The 11,369-nt window shown below is 41.7% G+C and overlaps 1 protein-coding gene across 2 annotated transcripts in view; it reads right to left on the bottom strand.

Annotated features, from left to right (window-relative positions):
* Positions 1 to 550: 550 nt before the first annotated feature.
* The window catches only part of LOC131968601 (MICOS complex subunit mic25a-like), a 65,094-nt gene continuing 54,275 nt past the window's right edge, over positions 551 to 11,369 (bottom strand). For both annotated transcript variants that reach the window (XM_059329553.1, XM_059329554.1), the window contains one exon: positions 551 to 875. In XM_059329553.1, the coding sequence (XP_059185536.1) occupies positions 852 to 875 (24 nt within the window). In that variant the 3' untranslated portion in view covers positions 551 to 851. The remainder of the gene's footprint in view (positions 876 to 11,369) is intronic.

Below are 11,369 nucleotides of genomic sequence, written 5' to 3'. Positions count from 1 at the left end.
GGGTTAAGTGTGTGAGTACAGAGTAGTGCTGTGGGCTGACCTTCAGGGTTATCTGGAAGGTTCCTCCGCACCTTGCTGCTAGCACCAACCATTGCTGTCACCATGGAAACACAGCTAGCAGGGACAATATGTGGCCTGTCCGGCGTGTTGCTCATGTGCATGCATTCATGCAAGTACCTTTACTTGACGTACGTACACGGGTTCACTTCAGTGGAAAAACACATCAAATACACACACGCACACGCAGACACACACACACACGTGTTAATACACGCACACTTCAATGTTGATCCGTCCTCCACTTCATTTATCCCTCATTTCCTGCACTCTCCTTTCCCTTCTCTGTCTTAATGAAACCATGAGCACGGCACACAATCAAGCCCCTGGGCCTGCACAGCATTGTCAGAAGGGTGCACACGACCCCATTTTCAGCAGTGGAAGCATTATTAGCGTGCCGTGACAAGAGACAGCCAGCTGCACCACAAGCACGCACACACACACACACACACACACACACACACACACACAAAGGACACAAAGACACACAACCTGCAGTCTCATCACCACCGGATCACTGGGATTTATTTCAGCGACGGCAGGGGTGTGCCGCCGCAACACGACAATAAATCAACACATCATACACTCTGGAGTGACACGTCAAGATAATACACTCAAAAACCAAGAATGATGGTGAGTGGGAAAGAAGAGGGGGTTATTCAGTGATGGTGGATAAATAAATGGATGGATGGAAAGCAGAAAAACAGAGGAAGGCAAAAAAAATGGACAGATTCGATATGCTCTCTCCTTCTTCACTTCTTCTCCTCCTCCTGTTCCTGCCGTCTTTGGGTTTCTCAGCCGTGATTCGTCAGCGAGCTCTAAAAAAGGGGGAAGAGAAACAAGGGTGGGGGGAGAAAAGAAAAAAGAAACCATTATTTTACAAATTTACATTACTGCGACCCAAGGGGAAACTCACAAAAGTCACTGTGCATCATGGGAAATCCAATCTATCACACAAAACCACAATATCCAAAGAGTCACGCTGCACATTACCAAAAATGCCAGAAAGTGTCATCTTAAAATTTCTAAATATTGCTAAGGGAAAGGTGAGCATTTCTCCTATCATTTTTTCTGAAATTTAGACATTTGACAGCAAAGAGTATTTCCTACCAAATACAGAGTCCAACAAATAATGTATTTCTCCTCCAGTTAGCAACTGAGGGAAACACTAACACGGTGCTAACTAACAGGTTACATTCATTGCTGTTTTTTATTGAGTGTGGAGCTACTTATCACTTATCTTATCTACTTATCTGTTTAATGTTTATTACTGACTATAAAATTATAATTCTGTAACCAACTATATGACCAGCAGTCTTAAAAAAGGAGAGAATTTGAGGAAAAGCGAAAGAGGAATCTGCTTTATTTTTGATGCTTTAGATTTTGGGGCTCTTTCTCTGGCTGTGAGAGATGATCCTCGAGATATGGCTCAAATGGAGGAACTTTTGTTTATTTTATTTTGATGCAGACTAGCAAAAACACTCAAGTAACCGGTCAACATTTGTCATCCTTGAGTGTAAGAGATGTAAACATACATGATGCATTCCCACTCAGGCACATAGAGGAATTGTAGCCTGATTGGCACGCTGCCCTGGAAGAGTTTGGCCTGTAGCAAATACAACTGGTGTTTAACATCATGTGGCAACGCACAAAACACACACACACACACACACACACACACACACACACACACACACACAGAGTTCTCATACAGTGAATGAGAGTAGCTGCAGGGAAGGTCTGTAGTGGTTTATCAGTACAATAAGCCAACAGTTGAGGTTTTTCGGTCAGTGATTTTTTTGTGGAATTGCTGTACAACAGCAACAAACTGAGTAATCATTCAAACAAACCTGTCTGCCTAAGGAAAAAACAACCTCTGAGCAAGACATTTTACTACAACTACTCTGAAGTAGCCATAGTGTGTCTATGTAATTTCAGAGCTTTTCAATTACTTGCTTTTATTCTATTCCTTCATTCCACCTTAAAATCCAAGACTCTGTAGTGTTGCTGCAGCACCGCTGTAGAATGGTTGAAGTGACAGCATCAGGCGAGACAGCATGCTCATGAAGAAGACCGTAGACTAAAGAGAAAGGGGTTGCAGGTACGTTGATGGCAAAGACTAGAAGGAACATTATTTCATGTATTAATTTTAAAAGGACAGGAGCAGCGGGAGGTGATGTGTGTGTCTGCATCTGATCAGCGGTCGGGGGACTAGGTGGAGTCAGCATCCTGGAGAAAGATTAGTGGTATTTGAACTCAACACCCAAACAAATACAGCCATCCTGTCAGTGCTGCTTTTTTACCGACTCTCTCGTTCCCACTGCCTTTCTCTTTGGAGATCGATGGCTATTCCCCTGTCCTGTGCACGAGCAGGACCACAGCTGTTGCCGTTTGGCTGGAATAGTGTTGTGTGGCTCAGTCTGAGACACTTTTTTTCCCCATTTTCAGCACAGGGGCAGTTTATGTACACCAGATATTTTTTCATTTTTTTCAGTTTTAAAATGGGAGACGTTTATTCACTGTGACCCAGCCCTGAATAAGCAGAAGAAAGTTGATTTAGAGCTGTCTTTGTGCTGATGTAGTATAAGAAACACTGATTATGTATTAGAAAGGCAGCCTACTATAGGGTACAGCTAAACACCCCTTGTGTCAATACACATCCAAACACACAGTCATAGAGAAAGACACAGGGCGACCCGGGGTTAGTGAAGCATTAGCTTGTGGCTGCTGGGTGGGCTAGTTGGCATGCTAACTACCTCGGTGCTCGGCTGGCAGGCAGATATGCTGGCGGGCAGGTTAGCTGTTCACTTGCCAAGTGCAACCGAGGGCATCGCAGCCTGTGCCATTGAATTGGAGATGAGCGGCAAATGTGACAAGGGGATTTAGCTTTACTGTTCCACTCACGTCCTGAGATATAAAGGGAGACAGTGTGTGTCTGCATATGTGCATGAAAATGTGTGTGAGAGCGCCTCTGTTTGCGTGTGCAGGAGTTTATGCACCCATTAACACGTGTGCAGGTGCATGCATGTGTGTGCAGGTATTGCCACACTCGTATACAGCATTGTGATGGGACATTATGCCTCATGCATAGTGCATGAAGTAGTTCCTGATTTTCAAACTGACCCCAAGCACCTCCCACAGTACACGCAGTTCAAATTGGTGCCCCAGGTCCAAATTTGGACTGCCGCCATCCACACTTGGATAATTTAAAGACAGGGAAAGCTTTTTATTCACGACACCTTAGGCAGGGAGGGCAGCCAAATATTCAAGCTCAAGGTCTGCAGTGAATTTAAGACGTACACTCAGCTGCCCGTTTATTAGGTACAGTGAACTTAAGCAGTCTAATCTAGCAGTCCTACAGTAAATCTTACCGTCATGAAGGTTATAATGTGCAGCTTTTTTTGAAACTGTTTTAAAGAGGTGCTGATTCAACTTTATGGTCATTCCAGAGGATGCAGTTTGTGGTGCTGTTAGCTATACTGCGTTATACACAGACCTGCTTCTAATAACATGTTCACCCCATTTACAGTAAATCAGATAGATGTTATAGACTAGCTCTAATAATATCTGTTTCAAAACACCTAGGGGTGGATGTAACGTTAATGATACTCTCAGTCTGCTATCTTTTGTGTTGTTACAGTATAAGAATAAAAAAGAATTTCCAGGAATAATGTCGGCAGCTAACCACTGAAAGGGTTCTCAAGGTTTTAGCTAAAGAAAATTTCACTTTATCCAATGTTTTAGATTCTCTTCTCAAACTAAACCCAGATAAAGAACAGTATTTCAGAGAGAGAGCGTGAGAGGATCCAGTTTCTGAATGATTCGCTGATGATAACAGAGAGCAAGTGATTCAGTTCCAACAGCAGTTTGTAAATGACAACTTGATTGACACTCACTAGAGTGACATGTGACTGTGTCTGAGAACTGAGTGTTTCCACTGGCCGAGCGATAGAAGGGAACAACACATGTAACCAACAAAGATGGCAACACCTGTAGCCTCAAAGTAAAATTCAACTGACGGAAACTAGACTAAAACTTCTTTAGTTGTTGTTAACTTGAATGAAAAAAAGACAAAAAGTGTCAAAAATAAAGGCTTAATAAAAATCTGAATGCTTAAATGAACACTGGCCTAATACTTGCATTACTATATCTTAGATTATTTGATAAATCTAAGCACAACATAATCAGATCTAGACATTATGTGGTGGTAATTGAGGTCAAAAATAGCAATGTGATTTGTTCCCTCTACTTTATTCTTTCGCAACCTATTCATCTGTGCTGGAACTCATTTTTACACTCTGTTGGTGCAAAAAGTATAAAGTCGAACTTACTATTTACTTCATTATTACTAACTCTTGCTGAGATGGAAAAGTCTCTGTGAGGTCGGATATAATACACACAAAAACATTGGTACACAGCATATAGACACACAAACACATGTTTTCGTCCACCTGCCAGTTTCCATCCAATTAGTGAGCAGTGTGAGGAGTGGATAGATGGTTGTGTTTGTTGGCCGGGGATCAACTTTGCACAGCAGCAGCTTAGAAGCAACACTGTACACATGCTGGGTACGTTCACACTTCCCCAGTCATAAGGTAATGAGCAACATACAGACAGCAGACCTATATGTAAACACATCTGCATCAAATGTAAGGAGACACACACATACACACACACACACGAACCCACTTGCCTCGCTCACTTGCCTTTTCTCTGCGAAAAACAAAAATAATAGACAAGTAGAAAATCAATAACTGTCTCCCCTGCTCAGTGCTAACAGCACTCAGTTCTCCCCCTCTCTCTGGAGGAACGAAGACAGTTGCCAGGCAGGGATGTCAATCACACACTCACAGAGTGGCCGACCATGGCTGCTTTATAAACACACAGACTTTCACTGATTACACAGTCAGTAAGACAAACAGTCAATCAGCCGGTCAGTTGAGGTAGCCTCTTAATCAGTCAGTCAGCTAGTTGGTTTACAGCTACTGGCCCATCTGAACTGTGGATTCACTTATTCTATATGTCGGTCAGTTGGTTGGCTTGTTGGATAGGAACACCGACTGTCTGGACTATTCACACCACTCATTCACTCAGTACAATGGTGTCTGTTAGTTTGCTCTATAGAAGCATTCTATTGCACAGTCTGTCCAAAAATAATCAGCCATCAAACCAGTGAAGACACAAACATTGATTTAGTGTATTAGGTACAGTCACTGTTGCAATTTGATGACAAGTTTTTCAATAAATAAGCTAGCTAGAAATAAGTTTTTAAGGATGATCAGATATTTTAGGACAGATTTTGGCAAATGGCAAATTTAAATTAATTGTATACTATTACACTTGACAAATGTTGGATGTATTGCCAAAACCCCCCGATAACTTTGGTGATCCCCTGACTATTGGCCACCAGCTGGTCATCTTGTCACTTATGGAGTAAAGTATCAGTTCTGCAAGAGAGAGGCACAACTGAGCAATCTCAAAACTCCTTAGAAAAATGTTTTTCAAAAGAATATGCAAATAAGGAGCAGACTCAGACACAGCTTTGTGCCTGTAGTGAAGGAGAAAAATATACAACTATCAAGATGACTGGGCAAATATTTGATGCTCAACAGGTAAAATAAAAATAAATTATAGCAAGATGGCAGATTGCAGTGATTACCTAGGAGCTTTTATTCTGTTACCACTGATATACACTCACCAGCCACATTTATTAGCTAGCAAGGTGTACCCCTAATAAATTGGTCGGTGTGGTCTTCTGCTGCTTCAAGGTTGGACGTGTTGTGTGTTCAGAGATGCTTTTCTGCAGACCTTGGTTGTAACGAGTGGTTATTTGAGTTACTGTTGCCTTTCCATCATCTCCAACCAGTCTGGCCATTCTCCTCTGGCTCTAGCACCAACAAGGCATTTTGGCCCACTGGATATTTTCTCTATTTCGGATCATTCTCTGTAAACCGTAGAGATGGTTGTATGTGAAAATCCCAGTAGATCAGCAGTTTGTGAAATACTCAGACCAGCCCGTCTGGCACCAACAACCATGCCACGTTCAAAGTCACTTAAATCACCTTTCTTCTACATTCTGATGCTTGCTTTGAACTTCAGCAGCTTGTCTTCACCATGTCTACATGCCTAAATGTATTGAGTTGCTGCCATGTGATTGGCTGATTAGATATTTGTGTTAATGAGCTGTTGAACAGGTGTACCTAATAATGTGGCCTACGCATGTGTGTTTTTATCTGAAAAACAAGCATGGACATGCTGTTGATGAGACCACTGCATGCTTTCATCTTCCTCTATTTCTTACTTTACTTCTCCATTCTGTCTTTCCAACCTGTAGAATATGAAACGACCCTGTTGTCATCATCGCTATTTGTTGGTTCCAGCTGGGAACCAACTTTTTGGGTTCCAAACAAATGTAATTTTGATCAAAATCCTCAGAATTAGATGTGTGATTCGGAAAGTGGAACCCATTCTATGTTCGTTGAAAAGGGGTACTAGTGAGCAGGAAAAATAAGATGACCACAAAAGGAGCTATTCTATTAACTAAACATTCAACACATAAACTGTAGACCAAATGAACCCATAACAGTTGGATGCAGAAGCTAATATATCTAACAATATGATAATGATACTATATTGACAATTCCTTTGACAGAATAACACCCGATTCTTCTCACAGTAAGACCCTTTGTCACAATTTACAAATCGATCACGTTACAGAAGATGGGGGTCAGTGGAGTGTAACAGCATGGATGAGATGTTTAGCTGGATGCTGATGGAGTGCTATATAGATTTGAGTGAAAAGAGAGGGAGAGAGAGAGAGAGAAGGGGAGGGACATGACAGAGAACAGCTAATCTTTATGTGGCCTGTGCCTTCAAAGGGTGGTCGCCTTGGAGATGATGGATGTGAAAGAGGTGGGATGGAAGAAGAGAAAGAGGAAGACATAAAGAGACAGAAATATGTGAGCTAGCATGTGTGTGGGTGTTTGTGTCTGTATAGTGTGTGTTCAATATTAGTACAGTAAGTAGCAATCACACACCCAAGCTATAATCAATGTATGCTAGTATTCTATAAATAGATGTAAATAACAGGCATTTTACAATATACATAACCGACTGTGCGTGTGTGTGCGTGTATGTGTGCGTGCGTGTGTGTGTGTGTGTGTGTGTGTGTGTGTGTGTGTGTGTGTGTGTGTGTGTGCTTTCAGGAGCAGATTGTAGCTGTATATAGTGGCTCTGTTATCAGATTAGAGTTAGGAGGCAGGCCAAGGCTCACAGTGGGGCTCACCACCTGCAACTACAGATAGCCATACACATACATACATAAACACACGCACACACACTTTTATTTTCATTAATTTCTTCCTCTCTGTTTTCCAATACTAAAACCTGACAAATTTTTGTCTCTTCTTCCTCTCCCACAGTAATGATTGACAGATCCTCCCCTCATTTTCTTCTTCCTTCTGTATTTTTCGCCATCCCCTCATCCCCTCATCCCCCCGCTGACAAAACCTCTCCTATACTCTTTATTCATCCTCTATACATTCCTTCCATCATCTACTCATTCCTACTGTATCTCTCTCTTACAGTTTTCTATTAACCCTTCTTCACTGACAGGCGCTCTTAAGCCTCTATCTCCTTTGCTTTTCCTCTCTTTCATCAGCCTCCATCCATTCCCCATTGACAGGCTCCTTCTATTCCTCTTTCATCCCTGCTACAAAGACTCATCCCTCGTTTTCTCCCCTCTTTTGAACTGGCAGAATTCCCCTTCCTATCAATCAACTTTTTCACCTGGACAAACTGAACAGGTTTAAATAAAGATGTCTTGATTTTTTGCTGTTGCTGGGATTTGCTGTGGCAGGAAAACGAGGAAATAGCAGAGTGAAATAGTCTTCCATTACTAAAGCCATTCACTTCTTTTTCATGGGGAATGGGAGTCTAAACATTTTATAAGGACTGAATGTTTTTTGAGGGGTGCTTAAGATGCTGCTGGCACTACATTTAGAAATGGACGGCTCCCTGTGAAACCGTTGGTGAATTATTTTGTGGTTAAAAGTGGTTGGTGTGGAAATGTCAAGTGAAATGTTTTGAAGAAGAGGAATAGCTCTACACAGATACAGCTACGCACAGAACACACACACACACACACACGGCACAACTGATGGGGGTGACATTAAGAGAGAAGCACTTAAACGCTGCAGGATCCATCTGCAAACCTGTGCACTCCAAACACTTGGCTATTTTCACACACACACACACACACACACACACACACACACACACACACACACACACACACACACACACACACACACACACACACACACACACACACACACACACACACACACACACACACACACACACACACACACACACACACACACACCACAGCCCACTGCCCAGCCTGACCAGAAGGGTGATTTTCTGTTGATTAACAAACAGATTAATTGAGTAGATGTGTACCTGAACCTTAACCGAAGCCTTATTGTACCATAATTCTCAGATCCATCCTTAATCTCCCAACAGCTCAATGAAGAAAAAAAAAGCAAATTGAATAGAATTGCAAGAACACAAACGTCACATTGAAACCAGTCGGTGGAATACATTCCAAATAGTTTGAGAAAATCTTTCTCTTCGTTAATATCATTTGCTGATGCCAGGCACATAAACCACCAGCTGTATTAACATCCTGACAGGACATTTCTCAACCCTGCTGTGGACACTCAGGTTTTTAATTGCTCTGGGCAAACAGGTTTTTACTTCACCTCATCATTGGTTGTTCCAACTGTGAATGTATCCTCTGCAAGTCTTTTGTGGGTTACTGTTTCTGTAACTTTCCTACAGATTTGCACATAGTCTCCGTGTGGCTTCATTTACCTGCTTCCTCTTGTGATTACATGTTATGCTTACAATTTATTTAAAAATACCAACAGGGCCAAGTTTTAGACACCACTTGACAAAAAGTGACAGATATCATTGATGTGTGCACATTATGATGTTGCACAACTGTAACTGAATTCACATGTACAGACTGTGACTGAACACTGCCCAGCTTGTAGGTTACTAGATATGGAAATAGAAGAGAAAGTGAGGCTAGAGGATTCCTTTGGCTCAACATTTGTGTTGACTCTACGTGATAATTTGGCCTTTCCCCAGCTCCAAATGCTTTCATGGTTTCCATGGTGGGTGAAGGCAGGTGGCAGAGGGTGTGTCATGCGCTCACCCCCCTAGGAATAGAAATATTGCAACAAGGGATAAACGTTACTATTTTACACTGCAAGAAAGGGGCGTCTAAAGACAAGATAAAAACACAAAATCTAAGGGAATTTATCTTGCTGCATGGACAGATAATTTCACTTGACAAGATTTCTTGAATTAAGATTCTTAAATCTAGAAATAAGCATTTTGAACACTTAAAATAAGAAATTAACTCTTTAAACAAAATAAATTATCCAACACTTCTAAATATAAGTTTTTTTTCTTATATAAAATATAATTTGCAGTGTAGAGATTACACAAAATCCAGCTGGTAGAACTGCAAAACCTCTCTGTATTGGACAAACTCAGTAAGTGCTTACTCCTGTTAATTTTTAATCAATGCTGTTATGAATGCTTTTTCTGTACTAATGCTTTGAAATGTTCCTTATCATAATGAAAATAGTAGATCAAAGTTGTCAATGGGCCAAATGCTATCTCAGTCTCCAGCAGGAGGATTATTACTGTCTTTGACACTTGTACTACTAATAAATAAAAAAACAAATACCTTTTGCCTCTGGGGTTTAGCCCATTTTACCAAATTTGCACTAAAACATGACTCCTAAACCCCTGAAATATTACACCCCTAATTGTAATGCAATATATTAAAAAGTGTGTCTATTCTTTCTCCATGTCTTTTTTGCATATTATTAGCCCCCCACCAGGGCCCTCAACTTCCTCCACCTATATTTTATACCTGTTGAAAACTGGATCCAAAACGGTTGCTGCCTCTTTAAAAGCTATAATGGAGTATAAAGTGATTTCTGATTACCTTTAAAAATAGCACCATACACCCAAGTACAAATGCATCTGTTCCACACACTTTTTTGTTTAACAATGCTCTAGATCTCTAGCCTCGGTAATCAAGGCAAAACTGGAGTGGCACTTATCCAAGCATCTCAGAGGCCGGCACATGCTCACACATATCGGGGCAGACAAATACTGCAGTCAGGAGACTGGCAGGTTCAAGTGGGTTAAGTATGTGGGATACAGTGGCCAAGTGCTGGTACAATACTGTTGGTCCATACAAATGATATTAAATTGCACAACAGTAGCATTCTGCAAATGGTTGGCGCTAAAGCCTTAGAGTATTGTGGAGGAGGGGGAGGTGACACTTACAGTAAGTGGTGGTTTGAGAAACGTTTGTTCTTGAATGTGACTTTGAGGATGGCTGTGTTTTGTTTCACTAAAAAGGAGGTTGAAAGAGAGAATGGATGAAGGGAGGTGAAGGGTGGACGTTTGCTAACTCTCTTATGCAAATGCATAAATGCAAGCACAAACAGAATATAAAAACTTCCACTGACAATAACCATATAGTGACAGTATATAAGATAACATCACAGTGTCGCAGGGCCTTGGTGAGCTGACATTTACCCTGCATCCCTAACACACACACCGCACCACACCGCACCACACCGCACCACACACACACACACACACACACACACACACACACACACACACACACACACACAAGGTGACATATACATGACAATGGCCCTACCGGAGACGCTGACAGGAGAGGGACAGTGGGGTGATAGCAGAGAGGAGGTGCAAGGCCATATCCTGAAGCAACTGTCTTTAATGGATGGAAGAGGGCCGAATGTGTGAAAAATGTGTGTATGTGTGTGCATGCATGAATCATGAAACATAAAAGAACTTTTGAGTGACATATAAGGAAGGCTGTGCCGCTGAAGATAGTGAGTTGGGTGGACTTCAAGCGGGAGACAGAAAAAGTGAGATAGATACTGTAGTGATGTTCAGATCAAGACACTGGCAGAGAAGACAGATAAGCAGGCCGCTGGTTTCGTTGGCAGATTGATTGACAAACAGACAGGCTGACAAAGAGGAACAGATACATACAGTTGGAGCCCCATATAAATAACTCTTGGAAAGTCATACAATCAGTGGTAGCTGGACCGAAGTGACAGAGCTGATCCTAGCCAAGACAGTATGGGCCTGCTGCTGTGATTCATGTACACAAACTGTAACTTTGCTTCCATGACTTCATGATACAGACCACAGAAAGGACCAGAAGATGGAGGGAAAGAGTTTCA

Source organism: Centropristis striata, chromosome 3 (assembly GCF_030273125.1).
Source record: "Centropristis striata isolate RG_2023a ecotype Rhode Island chromosome 3, C.striata_1.0, whole genome shotgun sequence".
NCBI lineage: Eukaryota > Metazoa > Chordata > Actinopteri > Perciformes > Serranidae > Centropristis > Centropristis striata.
The sequence above is the reverse complement of the archived record's forward strand: the minus strand, read 5'-3'. Positions and strand labels throughout refer to the sequence as shown.